We start from the raw sequence: 24,850 nt of genomic DNA, 5'->3' as shown, positions 1-24,850 counted from the left end.
ATGAAGAACTCCTACCAGCAGCTAGACTGGACTGGTAATGCTAGTGATGGAACCATTGGAGACATGATTGCCATCAACAGCAGTTAACGACAACAGTTGTGGCAAGGACTGCACTGACAGGTAGAGTTGAGTCACCAGAGTGGTGGAAATGAAGTTCCAGACAAATCCAGAATCCCGAAAGGCAGAGGTCACCAAGGGCCCACTAGGAGAGTAAAGAGTGACAGACATAAGGAAATCCGTTTGGTTCTGGGGACAGGGAGTGGGTCCCACAACTCCTAGGTCGGCCTTCCTGGAACTCCCTAAGATATGGCGTATCCCGGTCTCTTGGAGCAATAGGATAAGATGTGTCCCAGGTCCCCACAGTAGAGGCAGAGTTTGGTCTTGAACTGATACTCTTGTTCTTGGGTGAGTCGGAATGGGCCAATCTGCATAGGTTCTTCTGGAGTGGGCTTTTGGATCTGGGGTGCCAAATGGGCTGTGTAGGTATGCGATCTTTCTCTTTCCTAAGAGTGCTTCTTGAAACGGATGTTTACTTTTATGCATAGAGAAATAAAGTTGTCCAGGTCAAAAGGTATTTCCCTTGAGGCTAGTTTGTCCTTTATGTGGTCATTTAGGCCCTTCCAGAAGGTAACCACCAATACCTCATTACTCTATTTCAATTCAGAGGTCAAGGTACAAAATTGAACCGCATACTGACCCACAGGACGAGGTCCTGACGTAAGTTTAGTAGACTGGAGGCAGAAGTGACATAGACATAGAAGAGAGGCCTGGATGAGAGCTTGACCAATGAGTAATGAGTAACAAAATGATATACACTACTTTGGATCTCTCGAATGTGAAGTTCTCGGGACTTCACTCAAACTAGATGGTGACAAATAAAGAAGTAGATCACGGGCAGAAGGTTTACAGCTACCATCCATCTTAAGCCAGAGTATAGTGTCACGGATTCAGGCAGGAGATGGTAGCTACTTGCCAGTATTTGCAGTACTGAGCTAGGAGGCTCAGAGTCTAACGCACCCCTGGTATTCACCAGTGATCTCCGTAAGGAGGTTTGGACTTTGCTGCAAGGGATGCGCATTTCACAGTTCTCCGAGTCAGTTACTAACGAAGTAAGTAAGTGAACAGAGAATGGTCAGACAGTCCGAATTCAAGCCAGCTGGGAGCGAAATACAGAATCAGTATCCAAAGAGTCGTCAGGGTGGTGGAAGTAATTCCTCTCCTACAGCTGATACCTTGTTGGTGTACAGCTGATGCTCATAGTCAGTCGATGAGTGACTGGTTTGGCCAAGTGGCACCAGTAAGAACAGTTAGTGATGACATTTTGCTGACAACCAGTGAAACCCCCCGTAAAGTTTGGTGGTAGGCTTATCATACCACACTCGTACTTTAGCAACTTGAACATTATAAGCATTTATTGATGAGAGAATGATTTCTAATAAAGCAGCAGCAGGTCAGAGAGCGTTATTAAAACGTGTAACTACAGAAGATTTTAGAAGTACAGAGAAAGGGAATATCCCTTTGACCAGGGGTCTGGTGAGTTGTTAGTTTGGGGGTATGGGTAGCTGTGTGAATAAGACTAGAAATTGATACTGGTAGAATTACAATGATTTATGTTGAGAGAGAATCAAAATATTAGTTAATGTTAGGATGACTAAATCCTCATGCTGGAGTGATTATTGAATTATGAGAGAGACTGTGGGAATGCAGTAAATAAAAATCATTGCTGGGATGCTTAATGGTATTAAAATAATGGAGATTGGATGAATGGCAAATGAAGGAGAAACACCTGCTACATAGATAGAACACACAGACCACAAAAGCAATACTGCAATATTTCTTAAATGAGATCATCCACTCAGAAAAAAGGATAACAATTATAGTGAAACAGACACAACACAGCACAATAGCAAGTAGATCCACATTATTCTTATGAACATGTGGTTCATCAGGAGTACCACTTGACTGCTCAAGCAGGCAGCTGTCAATTTTCCATTCACGGGACCAGCATCTCCTGTTAAGAAGCTGCTCTTAAGCAGCGTTTCTCTCTAGAGCACTGACATACAGTAGGGGCAGTAATAAGCATAATCTATTAGAATGCTAATTCCATGGTCTACCCAAACCAAATGGGGGAGGGGGATTTTTTTTCTTTAGGCATTGCATACGTTCTCTTGAAGATATGCTTTTAATAGCTACTATGAGTAAATTGTATAATTGTTTTTTTTTTAATGTAATCACAAATGCCTTTTTTGGGGTTAATGCAGTTAGAGGCTGGTGTGTTATGATCTCTATCTGTTTGCTTAGGAGACTAAATCAGTTTCCCTTTCATTCTCCAATATAGAATAACCTTTCCGGATGTGACCCTTCTAAATTTATCAGAGGGTCTTCAGGGCCACATCTGGAGAAGATTTTGCTTGTGTGTGGTGGTATGTGAACATGCAGACCCTGGTTCCAGGCTGTCTTTGGGGTTAGATCATTACTCTCATGGGTACTGATTTCATAAACATCACCAGGGACACAGTGATATGACATCTACTACTAGTATTCTGCAGTTTAAACCTCTCCTTTATAATTTAGTGCAGCTCGTTTAAAATGATCCTAGTTATTCTGATGTGTATTTTTGCACTTTATTTTAATAGTGAGTTGAAGAAAGTCTACTGAAAGTAAACAGCGATTTTTAAACTACTTATGACTTTATTTATTTTATACGTGTTACATTATATACATTTTAAATATTTCACACAGTATGTTTTAATTCGTGAAATAGGGTGACTAAAAGTAAAATTCCTTATGACCATTTAATATTTAATACACTCATTGGTTACTGGGGTTTATGCCTCTATTTTCCCTCTTGTCACTTATGGGATACATTCATCATCATCATCCTCATCATCATCAACATTTATTTATATAGCGCCAGAAAATTCCGTAGCGCTTAACAATTGGGAACAAACATTAATAAGACAATACTGGGTAATACATACAGACAGAGAGGTAAGAGAACCCTACTCATATTAGAGATGTTTTTAAGAGGCATTTTACAATACAACCTTCCTAAATGTTCACTACGGTGAGAGCTACTCACGTGGATTCCTTTTTTAACTGCGCCAACAAAACCGTCAAGTAACACACGTGTCAATCACTATGTGCACAAAAATCTATCATCGACTTACCCACAATGTATTATAAGTGAAGTTGCAGAGCTGAATGTACGCCTGTTAGCATAGTTGCAAATTGCGTGTTTTCTCTCTACAAGTCACTACACATATGCATGCATCCCCACTGGAGGCATAAAGGGAGAAGAAAGGGGCGTTGTTACGTAGGCCGAGTACTGTAAGTGTGTGTTTGTGGAATTGCGAGTTAATGTAGAACTTGAATGCAGACGCAGATATGTCTTATTAGGCTGGTGCAGATGCACACTGATGGCGATCACCAGCACTAGCTAAATTCTTCTGTTTGGCTGATGCAGTTTTACCTTTGAAGCTGCTGCATACTTTCTTGATTGATTGTTCATGTTTTATAGGGTTTTGTATTTGTTTTTTAAAAAAATGTTTTCTTACTTTCATTTGTATGTGAGATTGGAGGTTTTATCTGCTGTATTACATGAGGCCTAATAGCAAATGTGTTTTTCCCTATGAAAAATAGAGTTTAGTTGTGCTTATGAACTAGTCCTGTGTATGTGTACGTGGGTATATATACGCCTGCTTGGCACATATGTAACAGATCTGGGGATAAATGTTATACTGTGATTTTTGCAACTCGACAATAATCGACGACTTTGACAGCTAAATTTAAATGGCAATGTTTTTAAAAGCAAATCTTACCTTTAGAAACATTGCCGTTTTAAATTTAGCTGGTAAAGTCACCGATTTATTGGCGAGTTGTAAACAGTGTAAGGCTTGGAACTGCAGCCCCATCAGGCCCATTATTCTGGCTCTGAAAACAATGTATCCTCAGTTATTCCCATCTATCATAGAATATTTACAGCTTTGATACTTTCCTGCACCTAATAGCACTGTGCAATGATATAATGACTCTAATCCCGCATTAAGATGCTGAATACACGTATCGTACCCCATTAAGATGCTGAATACACGTATCGTACCGCATTAAGATGCTGAATACACGTACCGTTCCGCATTAAGATGCTGAATACATGTACCGTACCGCATTAAGATGCTGAATACACGTATCGTACCGCATTAAGATGCTGAATACGCGGATCGGAAACAGACAAGTGACTCTGCAATCTGGAGTAAAATATTATTGTGACAGAGGACAAATATTGTTGTAGAAGTACAAGTGGGCCTGCTGTCTGTACACAATTTTGTTAACATAACAAATACTCATTATAATGTGTTTCAATTCTCTAGGAACCAGTGACATCCCTGAGGCACAAGCTAGATAGGAGGCTTTGTCATTACAGTGCAGTTGGTAGTGTAAAACTAAAATAATAGTAACAATACTAGTTCAGATCACAAAATGACAGCCTCCGCCGTATATGTAGGTGATCGATATCAATTCTAATGCATCATGTGTAAAATAAATTCTTGAGCTGCATAAATGAAAGACTCTATCTTTTCTCTTACAGCTCTTCGCATCTCAAAAGGACAGAAAAACTGAAGGTAAGCACTTTCTCAGCATCTTCTCTTGAAATAAATGACAAAATGAGCAAAAAATGAGATGGCCACTAGCCCCCCCCATTAGACCAGGTAAGCTGGCTGCACTCTCACATGACAAACTGAAACAATTGTCAAGCTTTGTGCTAGGCACAGAAATACAATACTTTAGACCCAGTTTAAGCTACATGAAGCATTGAAAAATGTATATATTACAGTTCCCATATCATGCTAAATTGTATTTAACCTTTTAATCTACATTAGCGCGAGGCACAGAAAGGTTTACTACAGTGTTGTTCTGTAAGCATCAGTGGCGCACGCAGGGGGGGTTTCTGAGTCTCTAGAAACCCCCCCCTGCGCTAACTAAGTGGCCACTGTCCTATACAGCAGCCGCGGTGCTGTCAAAGAAGCGACCGCGGCGGTGCTGTATTGTATACAGCACCGCCGCAGACGCTTCTTAGACAGCGCCGCGGCTGCTGTATAGGACAGCGCTGGCGAAACGGAGCTGCTGCGCATGCGCAGGTGCATGCGCAGCAGCTCTCTCTCGTGTTTTTTTTTTTTTTTCGGTCGGCGGGGAGAAACCCCCCCCCGACAATCCTCCGTGCGCCCCTGGGCATACTGATAGGAAGTGAGATGAACACATGAAAAAGCTCTTTCATTTTACACATTTATTTTGGAAATGTTATTAGAGCCGAATATCTATAGCACATTTGCATTTTAAGTAGTAACTGTTTATTTTTCAAATCCTACATAGGCTAGACACAACTGCTAAATAGCATAATATACTAAGGGTAATTAGCAAAATGTTATAAATTGTAGGAAATTCATTTAAAACATGGATATAGTTCTCCATTCTATAGGACTACATAAGAAAAATAATCAGTACACAAGGGCCTATTTATCAACATGCTATGATAATGATGATTTCCTATTGTTGTAATAAACTTTTATTGCCACAATCCTCAGCTGCCTCAGTGCTACATGCCGGGAGTGGTAAGGTAACTTATCACTTCACCGGGCCAGTCTGTGGTGATGTATATATGTGTGACCTGACTAGCTGGTTTGTGCATGCACAGTGAAACTGAAAGCCCAGACTTGTCCAGAAAAGATTAGTTCCTAATATAGATTATAAAGTGAAAATCCCACACAACTGGTTTAAAATGAACTGGAACTTGTTAGTGATGCATCATGATTGATGATGTTTTGCCTTAATGGACTCGGGGAGGTCAGGGTAATTATGAGAAGCTAGTAGGGGGTGATTGAAATGAATAGTGTGATTTGAGAGATGTCAACACTTCAACCTCAGGTCACTTCTCACTTCATCATTTCACAGTCACAGAAGTGTCTGGACAGACCTTATGACTGCACTCAGAGGCTACTTACACTGTGTTTTGGGCTATTTAATATGTTTTTGTTTACTTCTGGTATGTAGTGTTGTACATTGTATTATCACTTTCTGTTTGTTATATGGCACCAAATATGTCTAATGTATGGGTAAATATAGTTTTAGTTAATATAACTCTGTGTTTCATGTGAATCTCTGTACAGCGCTGCGTAATTAGTGGCACTATATAAATAAATGATGATGATGATCACATTTTCCTAGAATTTTCAATTTGTGACAGTTGGAATAAATGTCTTTCTGAGTATTGTGAGATTTTTTTACTGTCACTACAATTTTTTTGTAGAAAATAGCAATTAGATTGATTGCTTTTATTATGATACCGATAGGAACCACATGGCTAAACTTACCATAATTTACAATGCACATAAAACTAAAACTATGTAATTGTGGAGAGGAATTCCTCAGCATCTATCCTGAAGTAAAGAGGTAGTAATATATTATATGAGTCCAGCTATAGCTGCTATTTTTACACTATGGACCTCATTTAGAATCGGACGCAAAGTCCGATTTAGGCGCATTTAACCAAAAAACACTACCACGCATGTGCAGAAAGCTCCAAATCCGCCTGTATCTTGGACGCAATCAGGGCCGCCATCAGAAATCGTGGGGCCCAGTACAATGAAGCAGGCAGGGCCCCCTCCCCCCACACCTGTTGAACCAGGGCAGTCTTTCCGACTGGGCATGATGGGCAGGTGCCCGGGGGCCCAGGGGGAAAGGGGGCCCAAGGCAATGAAAAAAAAATCCTGTAGAAAAAAAAATGAAAAAGAACCCCGTACCTTTCGTGGTCATGATCCGGCTCCCTCCCTGGTCTCCTCTTCCGTGAAGGGGGTCGAATATAGGCAATTGAAAGGTAAGTTAAGGGGGCCAAAATATATATATATATATATATATATATATATATATATATATATATATATGCACATATAATCACTTTCTTATATATATATATATATATATATATATATATATATATATATATATATATATATAAATTAGGGAGAGGGGGAGAGAGAGGGAGAGATTGATTCTTCAGGCCTTAACTTCCACAGTGGAACGCATGGGCGTTCCACCAACAGGAAGTTCGGCATTTGGAATGCAAGTTTGCGTTCCAAAAGCCGAACTTCCTGTTAGTGGAACGCACATGCGTAGAAGTAGAAGTTAAGTGCTGCAGGTACAGTTACGGCTCTGCCCGCTGTCCTCCAGTCCCGGGGCCTTCGCTGCTGTCTTCAGCCTGGCTGAAGACAGCAGCGAAGACACCGGTGAAGACACACACATGGTAAGTGAAGTATGTTCCATATCTATCAACCATGCATAGCTGCTTTGCATTTTTTTTTAAAATATATAACAGCCCCCATATATGTCTATCGGGACTGCTATGTACTGCAATTTAACAAGTAATAAAAACGCTTTTATACATATGGTAATGTACACCAGGTCAGGCTGGCATACATTGCTGTATGTGATAGTTTTCAGCTGCGAAGATCATATGATCCATCCCTGTGATATGACCCACATCTGAGCTCTCAGTAACACTGCAGTAAAGGGATAGTCAGTGCACATGCCCGAGGTTTTCGGTGGGCGCATACGTACAGGGATTGAAATCAGGAAGCAAGATCGCATTCAGGATTGCAATTGGAGAAGAGGCCGTGTAAAGTGAGTGTTGTGCTTTACAGGAACAGACATTTTTCGGAACGGCTGTTCCTGTGGAGGTTTTTTCATAAATATGAAAGATAGTTCAATTCTTATGTATGCGATAGGGATTGAAAACCATCTTTCATACAATGTGGACATTAGTAAATAGGGGCCCTAAAGAGCTGTTCTTCATGTGCAGTCAAAGAGCTTTTCAAAGACACAGACAAACTAGATTTACAAGCCAGGTCCCAAAGTGAACTTTCAATGGTAATCTGCTTGGGCACCTAAACACACTCACTGTACCTGACCCACACTTAACTGCACTGAAAGGTGATATAATTACAAATACACACTGTGACATAACTTAAACACATTCACCTAACTTACTTCCAAGCGTTGTTTGATAACAAAATAAGAGGCCTACTTAACAAGCCCCTAATCCGCAAATTTCAACGATTTTCAGAACTTGCGCCCGATGGGCCACTGAAGCCTATAGGGAGGGCACTGCGGTAGAGGGATCTAACGGATCTCTCACCGTATGTTACCGGCTCTCTCCTCCGGTGACTATTGCAAAGGTGGCCACTTTGCGATAGTGACCATAGAAGAGATAGGAGATAGGTGTTCCCCGAAGCAGCCATTTAACGTGACTCCTGTTCCGGCAGAACACTTTTAAAAAAATTATCAATAGCAGTGCCAAAAAAGTAATTGCTAAATATGCTTCTAATATATAAAACAATCAGTTCAAAGATTTTCATTTAAAAGTTTTGCTAATTTGCAACATTTCTGAACCATTTTCAAGATATCTGTTAATAAAAACTGCTCACTGTTTTATGGACATCCACTGATACTGGGCAAACTTTCACCCACTATTGTGACTATTGTTCATGTATTTGCTTGTTGTAAAATGATACATTTATACAGCTGCACCAGATGCTGGCAGGCAATGATACCAGGGAGAACAGGAGCAGTGTTACAATGTTAAACAGTGTAGCAGACGTTGTGGAATGACTGGCATAGTAAAATGAGTCAAGTGGGAGAGCAAAAATGTCTTTCCCCTTTAAGGAAACTTGAGATAAATAGCCTGGGACCGTGAAAGGATTTTTGTTTTTTTTTCCTATTTTACAACGGTGTATTTATTTGCTCTGTTAGACAGACTGACACAGACTGATCTTAACAACTGTTGCTTCACTTTCCTGACCACACCACTAAACTCCAGTCCTCTGGGGGAATTTGTTATGCAGTCTCCTCCTCCTGGTTTATTTTTGACAACTCATGTGTATGTGAAGTGGATGGATAAAGAAGATTCTTAGGGAGGGGCAGGAGCCAAATGCAGAAAAGAACGTGACAGCTGAGGACACATCCTGATCATTGTATTGGTGTCACTGTCACATGAAGTCTGTGTTCAAATGGTAGGGGCACTAATAGATAGATACAGTTTAGTGGTAAAGAGGAAGAGGGGAGTAGTGGAGGTTTTCTTAGTAAGATCAGGGGAAAACCACAAGACGTGACACACATCTGATTAAAGAGCAACTGAACTAACAGTAAATCCCAAACTGACGTGGGGAAAGGCTAGATGTAGTCCTGTCAATTCTCTGAGAAAGTAAATGGTTGATGTCGGGTGGAGCTATAAGTGTAGAGCTAGTGCGGACACTTGTACAGGATCATAAAGTATACAGCAAATATCAGGTACATACATAGTCTAGGTAAAGGCAGACACATAAACTTGTAGGCAGACAAAAGTCACTGAGGAACTCATACAGACAAAACAACAAATGTAGGATGAGCATGTTATAGATAAATGCACGTGTAATCTGATAGATATATATATATATATATATATATATATATATATATATATATATATATATATATATATATATATTCAATTTAGAGAGCTACACATATAGACACACAGAATTGAATATACATTCACCCAAATGGAAGGGGACACCTATGCAGACAGACACACTTAACTAGAGGCAGAAAGCAGACACATATACTGGTCCGATTGTCTGAACCACAGAGAGCTGTGTCAGAGTTTCCATGAAGCTTCCCCCTCTTGAGCTCCGGATGGCTGCTGCTGGAGACTGTGCCTTGTGGACGCTTCTTGGATTTTGGTGGGAACTATTGTGACTGGATCAATAAGGACTCAAATATGGCTCAGATGACAGAGACAGGGACGCAGGAAAGACACTTTCTCTTCAAGGACAAAGCATCTAAGACCTGGAGACGGCTGAGGAATAGATTTTCTGTTCACCTGGACCCAGGTGAGTGGGAGCAGATGCTGCCACCTTTCTACGTCGTACATTTTGGGCGTTTGTAAATAAAAATAAAAAATTCATGTTGAATCTATTAGAGAGATGACAATTATAATAAACAGTGTGCGTCTTTATATTCGGCACAGCTACTATTATTCTAATTCATGTCGTGTCAGTACACATGTAATAATTATAATAAATACAGTGAAATGGACACAATTACAGATTACTATGCTTTAACTAAACTGTAATGGTACAGAGACGTTTCCATTCTGATCATTTCATTTGAGATGACTTTATTACAATGGTAACATGTTGTAGTGTTCTCTAAGGTAACTATTTTATGTGTAGCACTGATTGAGGAAGTTTGAATCCATAAATTTGACTCTAAATTAGTAAATTGGGTTGGAAATAAGTCCTACAGCTGTAATTTAATTTACATGTCAGGAAGTGTACAATGCCGAATTGTCAGTAATCACACACACAATTAGGATAACCAAACACTGTATTCAAGCCTAAAATATGTTTCTGCCGGTTTCAGTGCTTCTATCATGATATTTATTCTAAATTAATTGTATTTTTTTAAATTAAGAAGATGTGTCTGGATTTTCAGATACAGTCTTTTTATCTAATCATTCAGAATAATATCAGAGTCTGTTAAATGCCCAAAAACAGTATTAAGAAATTGTGTGTTTATACACTAGAATAGGAAATTGCATACAGTTGTATGTTGACTAAACCTGTGAATGGTTAATCTCCATCTCATCACAACTCTTTATGTTTTTGCTCACTACAGCTCACTAATTTGGTAACAGTTGCGCTGTCTTAACATAAAGTTTATTTTGAGCTTATTGTGGCAGTGTCTAAATATTGTCAGTGTGAGCTCATTGGGTGGGTCTAGCACCCTGGAGTTGACTCATATTCCTCCTAGTTTTCCCAGGTTCTTTGATTTCAGCAGGATGTGGTCAAAGTGAGAAAATGCTGAGCGTCACAACACATAGTATTGTGTTATTTAAATATACATGTTTACTTCTGAAGCTGCACCAATTATCATTTTCAGAACTTCAGGACTTGTAAGATTTAACTTTTTGATAGTTTTAAGCTTTTCTTCTAAAGTGTAGCTTTAATCATATCTATTGCTATTACATAAAAGCTATTATGAAAATATGATTCTTGTTTTGCTGCCTAAAATGTAATACAGAATTTAGTACTGTTTAACTTGGTGCTGTAAAAGACAGAGCTGTAGAGAAAACTAGTTCAACGGAAATCACTGGTGAAAAAGAAAAGGGGTTAAAATTAAAGGTGCTTTATTAACTCCCTTTATTCTAGGTCTATAAAACTACTTATTCTTTACAGAAGAAGCTATTTTAAACTACAAAAAAATGTTCCTGTAAATTAAAGTGTGAGAATTATTTAACTTTATTCAAGGAGATTTTTTTATTTTTTTTATAATTTAACGGATTCTTTTCTCATATTCCAGCAAAATAGAGCCTTAAGTTATAATAGATATTGGATTTGTAATATCATGTTATGTTCATGCTCAGCGCTTGCATCTAGTGATCTACTGAATGTGGATCTTATTGCACCTTTACGGTTTTGTCCAAACAGATTTTTTTTCTGCTATTAGCAGTTATACTAACAAAAATTTTAGGAGTTTTTCCATTCTCCAGGAGAGTGAAAATAATGCAAGCACTCTGTAAAATGATGTATTCATAGTAAAAACACACAGTTATGGATTAATTTGCTATAATGCAGCGGTACGACTGTCACGGGCAGTAGGAGTCTTGCCCAGGAATTCACCAGATGACTGGGCTTACCAGAGCGGTGAAGTTAACACAACGGTCCTCTGGTAGCAGGGTGACTAGCGGAACATATATCACAGCAGATGGAGAGAGGATGCCAAAAGAGAATAGGAAAGTCAGTGACTTGCAGCTATCTTGGTCAATGAGTCAGCGACTAGCTGCTGTTGTAGAAAGGCAGATTTGAACACGGAGATCAGGATGGACGTGAGCAGATGCAGGAAGGTAGCAGGGAAGTCAGTGGTCTGCGTACAGCAAGTTGTACCACTGCTTATGGTGAGAAGACTTGTCCAGGTGCAGGTAGGTAGCGGGGAAGTCAGTGGCCTGCGTACAGCAAGTTGTACCACTGCTTAATAGGTGAGGATGTGTACAGGTGCCGATGAGTGGAGGCATACAAAGGGTAATAGGATGATGACACTGAGAGCACAGAGGAACTTGATCCCAACAGATATGCAGTGTATCCAGCAAAGTCTATAACGGTATGTGTGGCGCTGCTGGGTAGAGAGACTTGCTCAGCACAGATATGCAGCGTAACAATAACAGTCTATAGCGGGTATGGATACCGCTGCCGAGAGGAGAAGCTAGTCCTAGCGGATATGCATAGTAAACGTAGAAAGTCAATAACAAATAGGCATACCGCTATTCAGTAGAACAGTCTGTCCACAGGAAGATGCAGGGACTGCAGAGATGCTGAACGGCAGCAACGGGTATAGGAACCACAGGTGAGTAGAAGCGGTAATCAGAGACCAGCTGAGGACACAGGCAGGAAGCAGGAGACTGTGGCAGGTATGGAAGCCAGCGATGAATAGCACAGGGAATCCACAGGAGACTGAAGACACTAGTAGAACACAGTAGCGGGTATGGAAACCAGCGATGAGTAGCACCGGGAATCCACAGGAAACTGAAGGCACTAGTAGAACACAGGAGACTGTAGCGGGTATGGAAACCAGCGATGAGTAACACGGGGAATCAGCAGGAAACTGAAGACACTAGTAGAACACAGGAGACTGTAGCGGGTATGGAAATCAGCGATGAGTAACACGGGGAATCAGCAGGAAACTGAAGACACTAGTAGAACACAGGAGACACCTTCAGAGACTCACAGGGAATGAGACTCAAGATCAGGCAAGCAGGTAATGAGCAAAGGTGCCTTAAATAGGGAGAGTTGCCTGATCAACCAATCAGATTAAAAGCAAAGATCACAAGAGTTCTTGGGTGCTGCGCATGCGCAGTCCATCAGGATGGCGGACGGCCGCGGTTTAGGACAGGTGCCGGCAGGAAGGCTAGGGAGCCACGCACCAGCGTAGAGGCATTCACGGTCCGGTGAGTGACAACGACTCATTATGGGGCATATTTAACAAATTGTGATGGTGCACTATTGTGCACTTACCGTACAATCCATGTCCCTCTGTGTCCCCTGCATATTTATTAAACGTGCATCACAGCAGATATCGTGGATATCTGCGGCTTTGCATTCTGATTCGTTTTGGGGAGCAGTCACCATTCAATAGTATGGTGACTGCTCCCTCTCGCAATCTAACAAGCTGAAGCTGGAGTACATTATCATAAATGAAAAATCTCAGTACTGTCAGCTCTGCTCCGAAGAGCAGAGCTGAACAGCGCATGTGTGGAGGGATCACATGATGCCTCCCTGTCAATCACCGCTCGCTCTCTGCAACTATAGTTGCAGAGACAGAGCGAGATGTTTGTGTGCATGTGCAGTTATTCGAACTGCACATGCGCAATTTGCTGAAAGAAGAGAAGTGAAGAGGACGAGGAGGAGATCCGGGGATAGCGCGTTCCGAAGAGGGGGGTAAGTATAATTTTTTTTATCACAGAAACAGCAGTTTATCGGAACTGCTGTTTCTGTGTTGGGTTGTACATAAGTTTGAGAAATAGTTTAATCCTTATCATTCCGATAAGGATTGAAAACTATTTTTCATTTTATGTGAATATTGATTAATGTGCCCCTATGTATCCACACAAATCGCATCATGCAATACCACTGCTATTTACATTGCTGGGGCAACAAACCCCTTGTGTTTTATGTTTCCACCGGCAGGGTAATATTGATCTGCACATGTGCAGCTACAGTTTGTGCAAGTGCATAGGACTTGACCCAGTGGGGGATCATGCAAAGCCTTTCCGTCTTGAGTGGAGCCCATAGAGACAGGAGCACTAGCGCCATCCTGAGATGACATTAGTTTGCAGTGAAAAGCAATGCTAGTCACTGCTTAGTAGTTTACTAACTTCACAGTCCCTATAGAGTTCTATGATGACTACAGTAACCTGCAAAGGTAGGTTAATGCAGGAGAAATCTCTGGCGTTAGCTGTAAGTATCAAGCTGCAGATTTGGCAGCGTGATAAATAAGGCATTTTCACAGACACCTATGCAAACAGCATTTGCGATTGAAGATGCTGGGACTGAAGTAGATATTAGAGAAGAGGTTAAAATCTCATGAGAACTGGAGTTCTGGGGGAATTAGGACATTTTAAAGTAAAGAGGCTATTTATTGTTAGAGGATTACAGCAGATATTAGAGATAAATAGGCCCAATTGTGCAATGCCCATTTTCCAGAGAAAGCAACTGTTTTCTCTGTGTTTATGGCTGATTGCTGTTTTGTAAATAAACCTCTAAGGAGTGTTTGTATTTTAAATTTCATAGAAGTCAGCATGGATGTATTTTGTTATCACTTTAAGGTGTACAAGATATCTCTAGATTGTCACAAATCATCCATCTAGACAGAGGACTACTGTGAGCTTAGCTTGTCACTGTAGCTCTTCAATTATGAAAACAGTAACAGCCTCTAGTTAATTTGTCGACTGCACAGATCGTTGTTTGAGAACAAATGTTATTCTTAAGCTGGGTACACACTATAGTTTTCAACGATTATCCTGCCAATCACACAATAAATGACTGTTAGGTCCAATATTGCATTACTGTATACGCTCCCACGCTCATGTTTTATCGTACCAAAGCACATTCTATCATTTCATTTGATTTTATAAAAATCTACAAACCTCTATAAATGATGGAACGATGCCAGGCAAATTCTGCAGTGTGTATGCACTCACAACCTGCAGTGTAGGCAGATCTCCATAGAGTTTACAGAGTCACAATCTTTTCATCTGAAGATTATGATAGATGAAGAGCACAGATCTGAAGGTAGATCGTGTAAATGTGTACGTATGAATCAGCATACTGATCGGGACTTTCAGTCATTGGTAAAATCATTAAAGATATTGCATCGGGAGAAATTTTCCTCTGTGAGCCCCCCCATGATATCCGCCCCCCCGTGCCCCCACAGTAAGCCGCCTGCTGCCCTTCCCCAAGCACTTACCTTTTTCTGTTCTCCTCCCAGGGCTTAAGGGAATGGAGGGCTTAAGGGAACAGATTAAGGGAATGGAGGCCCCTGGGGTAAGGGGGGCCACCATTGCACCGTGAGGCCCCTTGCCCCTGAGATCCGCCCCCCCATGCCCTCCCTCCTGTGAGCCGCCCACCGCCCTTCCCCAAGCACTTACCTTTTTTTGTTCTCCTCCTGTCACTGTAGTTCCTCCGCGGCGTGCTGTATGCTCCTTACTGAGGATAGCTCGTGAGGAGATTACTGAGCGCTGTGGAAGCAGCATTGATCAGGCCGGGGGCGCCTCCACCCCCGCACCAATCAGTAATGCCGCTGAGCACTGTCAAGGGCCCCCTGGATGCCCAAGGCCCCTGGGCTGCAGCCCAGTTATACCTCGGGTTAATCCGGCCCTGTGTGTACCTAGCTTTATTTTTATGTGACAATAACTTAGCGTCTCTCATCACTTTTAAAGTCTCACACCTTGTACACTCATTGGTTTGTGGTTTGGATAGGTCACACATTCATCTAATAACTCCTGAAAGATGACATGAACTACTCTCATCCTCTCCTTTTCTCCAGGAGACACGTACATTCAACATTTGCAACATTTAGGGCTATGCCTTTAGCTATTGTGCACACATTACAGTTAGCCAATTGTTTGTGTAAAATAAAAGGTAAACAATAGCATCTCATTCACAACAAGTATTTGTATAACTGCACAGTTATAAACTGGTGTGAGACATTTCCTCTACTTGCAATTATGCGCTAGAGGAAATCAATCCCAACATCCTATGTATTAAGTGTACTTCTGTTATATTGCTCCTCTTGCTGTAAGTGACATGTGGTACACTAACATCAGCCAGTTTCCAAGTTGTTCTACCAGTGAACCACTGGGACATGGCTCATATAAACTACCAGCAAACTTTACTAGCCAGATTACCTAGCTAGATAGCAATGCAAGTAGAATGTTTTTGTTATAGGTGCTTAGAGTTTATATTCACAGGTATATTAGCAAAGGTGCACAGATACCCATATGTGCCTTATTTACTTGCATGTGAACATATAGATATTATGCATATAATACGCTCTTTACTTCTGAGTATGCGCACAAAGCAATAGTTATATTTGCGGACATATGAAAAGTCGAATGTTGCACTTACCACCTCTTGCAGCCCCTTACGATTGAAGAGGCGGAACAGGGTCGGAGGGGACATGTAAGTGTAGCCAAAATACACCCATTGTCCCCTCCATATCTTTCCCATTGCCATGTCTCTGCCATTGCAGCCCCCTCCCTATAGTTCTCATTACAGCCAACTCCATATTGTTATAATTGCAGCCACTTCCCCATAGTTCTCACTGCAGCCCCCCTTCCCTATAGTTCTCATTGCCCCCCCCCCCCTTCCCTATAGTTTTCATTGCAGCCCCTTATAAACACAATCAGCATCCTCTACCTGCCTCCCGACTGCCAGGCACCTGTACTTAGTGTGCAGCCACAAGCACCTCTCACCTGCTAGGAGTTAAGTGCAGGAGGGGGGGGGGTATCAATCAAAGAGATGGCGCCTCCCCCTAAGGAAATTTCTAGATGCACCACTGCCTTAATCCTTCTCTGCCATGTCACAGTTTAGTGGATTGGTGTAGCCTAGGTGGATTGAGTTGAGGCTTATTTTAGATTGCTATTTGTACTGTATACCGAAGGGCATGCAAAATGTACTGAGCAATGGGAAAGTATTCTGTATATTGAGGCATGAGAACTGTACTGTATACTAGAGATATGTAAGCTGTGTTTTACAATAGGGCATGAAAGCAATGCATTATAGTGCCAACATCAAACCTGGGGACATGGTTTTTGGTGAAAGATTTAATCTGGAGAACCCACAATCAAATTATTCTTTGGTGAGCAGCTTCCTGGTTCCATTGAGATAATCTTGGCTTGTGGCCATAGAGTTCAGCAGCCCATGCTCAATCCTTATCCACCAAACTCATGCAATGTTTCCCTATCAGCTTTTTCTCTGGAGAAAGTTTGACTTCTGTCTGATTTGCAGGTCTACGCAGAACCATGTGCTCATTATAAGATAGAGCTTCCTAAAAGAGGCAACTTGTGGAAATGTAGTATTGACTGTATTTTGGATAAAGCCACAACAGCATGAGCAGATGATGAATGCTGTTCTAGCAAGAATGCAGTGGTCACTCACCATATCTGTTAGTACTTAACATGCAGCACCACCCCAATATTAAAATTCCCTGTAAGATAGTTCAGATTTGTTTGAAGGAAACAGTTGTTTGGTAATTGTAATCCATTACTTCTTTCTCTAGGGGCAAGTAAGCTCTGCATAATTATGTCAACATTAAAGCGTTACTGTATACTCGGCATCATAGCTGTACTGTATATACTGGGCATTTGAGGCTATATTTATATACTGACTATAAGGTTGTATATTCTGTATTATGGGCGTGTAGATTTAATTTGTTGTGCAAGTGACTGTATTATATTGGGGGCTTTGGGGCTGAGATACATGTTTGTTTAGGGGGTAATTAGGAGTGTCAAGCATGCGGTATTGCGAGGAGAGCCCACATCAGATTTTGCACCAGGTCAGATGATCATTTAACAACTCCACAGGCCTCAAATGCAAATACAGTATCATATTACGTCTCATAAGTGCAATATGTGGATTAATAGCTTTTGTAATATAGGGTTTCAAGAGTGCCCAAGCAGGGCATCCACAGATGTATGGTAGCAAAATGGTCCTGGTGCTGGGTTGGACACATGTGTGTTTGTGCAACGTAAAGTCTGCAAATTTGTAATGCTCATGCCCACAATGAGAGCCGCACACATATATTCTGAAACTGATTTGCTCAAACCTGCTTTCGCCTGAATAAGCGAGACAGGGTTGAAAGAGGCAGTCTGACCAAGGCCAAATACAGTAATGACGTGTTTTTCGGATTTGTGGCATAAATGCCTTTCAGTAGCCATATTAATTGCCGTTGCCTGAGGTCTGGTGCAAATACATGCTGATGAAGATGACAGCTGACAGCACTATACAGCTGCTTCTGATTGGCTGTTTGGGAATTTAACTCTGAAGCTAATAGGTGCTTTCTTCATTGATCATGCATATATAATATTTATTTTTAATTGTGTACGAGAAGGAATATCTGCTATAGAGTTGTTTTTTATTTAAATCAAAACAAATAGCAAATGCATTTTTCACTATCAAAACAACTGTTAAAAAAACTTTTCTTGTGTTTTTGACTTGATTGTGTGTATGGGCCTGATTCATTAGGGCATGTATCTGCCGGTTTTGAGCATATTGTACTCAAAATCACTCTGCGCATGCTCAGAATCGGCAGATACATCTGGCAAAACAACCCTTTTTTGTTCTCTAACACACGAAAAGGGAGTTACTACCCCCTACGTCAAAGAGGGTGTCCTAGGCGTGGAAGGGGCGTGTGCTCGTAGTCAGTGTTCAGTAGGGGCATGCCAAACTTGAGCTCAAGCAGCCACAGCCATGGCAAGGTCTACGGCCATGGAAGTAACCTTCTATTTCGCCAGTATCTGTTGCTCCAGCTATGGGACATGTTTATCTTAGCTGGCGGGTCAGCTGGCATTAGAGCCGTATGTATGTTCCTGCAGCGTTCGTGTAGTAGGGGCGGGACAGTTCTGCCCTGCGCTCGAATTCAACAGGTGATCCATGGCTTGATGAATTTGGGCATACGTAAAGCCGAGATATGTTGACATATTCTGAGCGCGTTCCCTCAGTATATGGGTGTAAATACACAATTTTTACTTGTAGCTTTTTAGAGTTTAATTTTTGGTTACATATGTGGCCAACTCAGCATCAACCCTAATGAGTCTAATCAGGGTGTGCATTATTACTGTTAGTAATTTCAACATGGATTTCTGCTCACGGCTCAGGGAGCTGCGAGCAAAAATTAAGGTTGAAATTTCCATAGTAACAGTAATAACGCACAGAAATTACTGCACTAACGGTAATAGTGCATACCCCGCCATGTTCTTTAGAACAACGTGGTACCCCGCGTTGTTCTTTAGAACAACGTGGGGAATTTAATTCCCCCCTAAAAGTTTTATTAAAGCAGAGGGTTTTCACATGTTCACAGCTTGTTTATAAAATTTTGCATTGTCTTATTGAGATCTAAGTAGAGGCATAAGGTGGCCACAGCGCATGTGTCTTGTAAGACGATAGAAGGGTACCAAGCATCTATTAATGGCACTTGGCATTTTCCCTAAGTTCTTAAATAACTCATAACACATGTTGTATCATTTTTAGGACTGCAGTATAGTTCAATGATCCATAAAATAGCTATATCCATCCACCCCCTTTTTCCCTGGGAGAGGATTCAACTTTGATTCAGAACTGGGATGCACATTCAGAGTGGTGGTATTCCCATCTCTGCAAGCCACAAGAAAGCTGACTCTACCACTATGACTGAAACACACTAATGGGTTAACCTAATAGGGAGAGAGAGATCCCTTGTAATAACTAAATTCACTGGTGTCCTCCTGTATTGTGTGGGTCCCATATCTATAGACTTAGAGAAGAAAGGCCAGAGCCTTGTTGCACAACAAGTCCCTTGTGATAAGGTCCACCAATTTGCTCCGGACAGAGGCTAGCTCCCCTCCTACACACTATTCACAGAAGATGGGAACCAGAGAAGTTTTAAGAATCGTTACCTGCAGGACAACAGGGATTTCAAGAGGATACTGACTTCGGATTACGATTCCCACTGGGCTGCCTCTGCATTATGAGAAGAGACAGACATGGGAAGCCAGCTTAGATCCCCAGTTCAGTTTGAAGTAGAGCCTGTAATCTTTTTGTGCAGCCAAAAGTAGGGTGACGCCTTTTCTGCGCTACTTGGCAGTGAAATGGAATAGAATGCTGAAAAAGGGCTGATAATTTGTGATCACGGAACCACGATTCCTGACGTCGACTCTTAGGTCTGCTATGTTGGTATCCCTTTAATCCTCTACCACATTACACAGTATGATTATCACATTTTTATTTTTAAGAGTGGATTCGGCCTTCTGTTACAGTTTGTAATTATAAAAAGTATCTTTATTAAACCTGTATATTTGCATAGGTGTAAGGTTCTTACACACAACACAGTGACAAAACCTGAAAAGTGTCCCTCAGGTGCGTCCGAGTATGTGTTAGTCAACATGAACACTCTTTGTTAAAATTAAACTCAAATTTTACTTGCAATACCTAAGCGAAGTATTAAATCCTTCATTCTCTCATTATATGGCATTGTAAGTAACTCCTATTTTAATAAGACATAAACTGTGTCTTCACAATTCTGCTGGTACTGAAAATACATCTAAGGTCAGTTAATTGATACCAACTCTATGAGACTGTTCCCTTTTCTTTTGCACGATGACTTTATAATAAATGGGAAGCGCAGATGCGCTATAGACGCATCTGAGCAGTCCAATGGGCTTAGCAGTGCAATCAGATGCATTGTAAAGGGGCTCAGCTAGCTAGGAGCCTTCTGATAGACTCCTTGCTCCAGGGAGGTCAGTGCTCTTGTGCCGATTGGTAGGTGCAGCCATGCTGCTCCTGTGAGACGCCTGCCTCTCAGTGGATTTTGTGTAATTATGGTTTCTGACACCTACTTAGGACCATGCCCTCTCTTGAGAGTGCTACTAGCCCTGATCTTTGTACATATTTAGCTACATATTTGTATTGTTGCTACCCTGACCTTCCTGTGGACTTTGACTACTCTTTGTATTGCTGCATGCCCTGACCTTCGCTGTGGACTATGGCAAGTGATTCTACGCCTGCTCAGACTTCTGGGTAGGTGCTGACTACTCCTTGGAGGTGCCTGACTTAAGCACACATATTATCCCTGGTCTGTGTGATCATCTTCATTTCCAGTTTTAGCACATTATTACGTGACCATAGTTTTCTATATATCCAGCACCTAGTAATAAATGCCTAAGACCTGAGAGCATTTACGTACTGATGAGCACCTACTGCTTTATGGGAAAGCGGCCTGCTAGAGGAGAAAACCATGACCAGCCTAGTTTTAGGAGTTTATTCTAGTAATTTTTACATCTTGCCATGTTAAGAAGAAGGTGGTTGTATATATTATTTTATATTGAACCAGCAGAGTGTGGATGACTGACTTGCAAACTTAGGTTGTTATTTAAAGTTGCATGTAGTTTTGTAAACATGCACGGATGTAAGTTAAATATTTCCCACCATATTTAAAGTTGCATTACACTTATTTGTATTACAACTCTAAGGGGCATATTTAATTCCGATCCGATCCGCGGTAACGCGCGTTACTGCAGAAAATGCGCAGTGCTGCCGGTAATACGGTACCGCAATAACGCGGATTTTCGTACGCAGCCCTATGGGCTGCGAACGAAAATCCACGTTATTGCGGTACCGCGAATTAGTTTCGCAGCCGTTCCGGTGCGATCCCGCGGATCGGGATCGGAATTGAATATGCCCCTAAATGTGAAACATAGCCAACAGGAAAACACATAAGTGTTCGCGTGGGTTTCCTCCGGGTGCTCCGGTTTCCTCCCACATTAGAAAAACTTACTAGTAGGTTAATTGGCTGCTAGCAAAATTGACCCTAGTCTCTGTGTGTGTGTGTGTGTGTGTGTGTGTTAGGGAATTTAGACTGTAAGTTCCAATGGGGCAGGGACTGATGTGAATGAGTTCTCTGTACAGTGCTGCGGAATCAGTGACGCTATATAAATAAATGGTGATGATGGTGATAAAATGTAACTATAACCCTAAATAAATGCACATCTCGGGGTATGTGGTTAACTTTCACCTTAACACCTTTACTGCACTGCAGTTAAACTTGAGCTCTCTTGATCTGTTCTTTTTGCAAGGTCTGCAAGGGTTTAATACATGAAACTCAAAATACTGACACATGTCACTCACATGCACACTGTGGCAGATTTTATGTGACATGAAAAATTACAATATGCAATTGCACTCGTGTCCAACTCTAAACCAGGCCCTCCGTCTTTAGAAATGCATATTGTGGACTGATGAGTACACAGATACAGGTCTACTGGTTTCACACAGAAGTTTAACTGCTAACATATGAGCATTTTTACATGTATCTTATTAGGACACATTTCTGAATCTGTGAGCTGTGGAATCACCTGTTTGAGTTGGGAGGTACTATTCTATTAAACATTACATTTCAACAGAGTTGCAGTGAAATATACGGTTACATTTAACATTGTATTTTAGCTTTTAACTTCATGCTTAATATATGAACATTTCAAATTTGAGGTTTAATGGATCTTGACTTTATTTAAACCTATTACTTCAGTGGTTTACAAATATTTAATGGGTTTTAGAACATATATGTTCTGGCCATATTTATGGTGGCAAGTTGCCATGTCACCAAGTAAATTGAATCAGACAAGGAAGTTTGTCAGGAAGCGTCATATATAGCTAGCGGAATTGGTTGGTTCATGCTGTCAATCTTGACCCACATTTTACTAATTGTTTACTGCTCTCCCCTTCAAACATTTCAAGATGCAAAGAGCTTGACTTCTCTTTTAAATCTTTTGCTTATGTGTGGCTTAAAGCACAGAACTTGAATGAAGTTTGTGACAATATTCTACAAAATAAATGAACCTACTACTGTACTACTCAAAATATGATAATGTCACAATATGTTGGTCATCACATTCTCATCTCCAGGCGCTCAGTTAACTGTTAATATAGTTATGAACATTTTAGAAGAAACCGTTTCCTAATGAAAACATTGCTGAAGAAATTTTCATGGAAGGAATGTGGGTCTGTTACTCGGTTTCTAAAACATTACAGGTATATATTATAGTAATATAAGTACAGTTTGTACATGATTGATGCCCTGGTTTCTTCCTGTGAATAGAAGTATTGAGATAACTGACATTTTTTTTAAAATGTTACTAGTCTTGTATTTGTCATGGAAACAAGTACAGCTGTGTGTGAGGGGCCACATCTCCTGGTATAGGTGTTGGAGACACAGTTTGGAGACTGTGGGCCTCATGCAGATCAGTACGTGCCGATAATGACCATTAGCATGGACCTTGCTGTAGTAAGAAAAAATAACAAATTAAATAAAACCAAGTGTAGTCCCTCCACCGAACAGCTTTACCATCCCCATTGCTGCCATCCTAGGCAGGTACTAGTAAAATCGAGGGGACAAAAGAGGGTGAATGACGGATGTGTTGTGCTGTTTTTATTTCAAATTAAATTATTTTTAAAATTGTGTGTGTTAAATTTTCATTTTTCCCTGATGCACTGCAAGTCCCAGTGTGCCCTGTGTAACAGGCTTGCTGACACTTGTGGTTCCCCAAGGGGTGTGGGAAGAGCCCTTGTGGTACCAGCACAGGGCTGTTTAAACACAGGGGAAGGGACCTACATTTTTATTTTTTGCGGCCCTGATCTCCCTAGGCAAACCAGCCCCATGCTGACTAGCCTAGTGCTGGTTTGGCATTATGGCAGGGAGACCCCAAGCTGAAGGTTCCCTGCTATATTGCCATCAGCCTAGTGCTAGTGATAGTAAATTTGGGGGACCCCACGTTTTTCGTCCCCCTGATTTTGCTAGCACCAGTAACAGATACCTTTACAGATAACTGCCACTGCAACAGATACCCTTATGTGCATACATAAGGGTAGCCCCGTAAGGCAGACAAAGAGGTATGTTTAATGAAGTGTGTGCAATTTACATAGTACTCTGAGTTGCACAGATCGAAAGATATGTGCATCTCAGAATCCTATGTAAATTATGGCATGCACTTACGTTGTAAGTGTACATTTCATCCAGCTCTACATTAGGCCCTGTGAGACGTTAAGGGCCACACTCCTTTTTGAGGGGCAGTAATACCAAGCATGTGTAAGGGGCTAGTTCTTGGAAATGTTATAAGGAACCATTTCTTAAACAATGTTTCCTGTGCAGTATGTAATATTGCATGAAATACAAAATGTGCTGTTTAAAAGTAAAAATGTTTACTCTGAAATGTGGCCTTATTATTGGATTTACTTCTAATTACACAACACTGAAGAAACATCAAAGGAAAAACTAAATGCACATGATCTATTCAAAATCACCTGGCACTTTCTGGGAGGAAATTGTATTGGTAAATGCATAAACTGCAACACTATTTTTTGTGTTTTGTATTGAAAGAGAAAATGAAAAATGGTTATGAGTGAATAATGTTTGCATCGTCTATGTTATCATTTATATAACGTATTAAATGGTGTTTGAAGCATACATGCAAAAGGATGGAAACACTTTTCAAGGACTCTTTCCTGTAGTTCCAAGGTGAAGTTGTAAATATATAATTAATTCATTTTTATTTATATAAACACATTTTTTTGTAACTTTTGTATCACTTTTGTGTTTAAAGGCTTGGGGCTAGATTTACTAAGCTGTGGGTTTGAAAAAGTGGGGATGTTGCCTATAGCAACCAATCAGATTCTAGCTTTAATTTATTTATTACATTCTACAAAATGACAGCTAGAATCTGATTGGTTGCTATAGGCAACATCCCCACTTTTTCAAACCCGCAGCTTAGTAAATCTAGCCCTTGGTGGTCAATCAGAGTCCTTCATCTGCATTGGGAGCCCTTCCACACGCCTTCCTGGCTTTTTCAATACTTCCTGCCACCTCACTCTGATTTGATGCTCTTCTCTGTTATAGGAACAGTGCATCCACTTAGTGTTTCTTCATTGCACAGAAGTGCTGTCGGAGCCTAGGAGGACTCTAGATTGTTTGGGATTGCCCTAGCATCTCCTCTCAGTTGATGATACCATTGTGATTA

General features: G+C 41.0%; 1 protein-coding gene across 3 annotated transcripts in view; it reads left to right on the top strand.

The window, feature by feature from the left end:
• STARD8 (StAR related lipid transfer domain containing 8) overlaps window positions 1-24,850 on the top strand; it is a 128,991-nt gene that overhangs the window by 10,246 nt on the left and 93,895 nt on the right. The window contains exon 2 of one of the 3 annotated variants that reach the window (XM_075184531.1): window positions 4,589-4,622. In XM_075184531.1, the coding sequence (XP_075040632.1) occupies window positions 4,589-4,622 (34 nt within the window). Of the gene's footprint in view, window positions 1-4,588; window positions 4,623-9,538; window positions 9,921-24,850 lie in introns of those variants that run through there. The other 2 variants (XM_075184529.1, XM_075184530.1) reach the window with 2 other exon arrangements.

Source organism: Mixophyes fleayi, chromosome 9, assembly GCF_038048845.1.
Source record: "Mixophyes fleayi isolate aMixFle1 chromosome 9, aMixFle1.hap1, whole genome shotgun sequence".
NCBI lineage: Eukaryota > Metazoa > Chordata > Amphibia > Anura > Limnodynastidae > Mixophyes > Mixophyes fleayi.
Note: the sequence above shows the minus strand (reverse complement) of the source record. Positions and strands in the feature narration are given on the sequence as shown.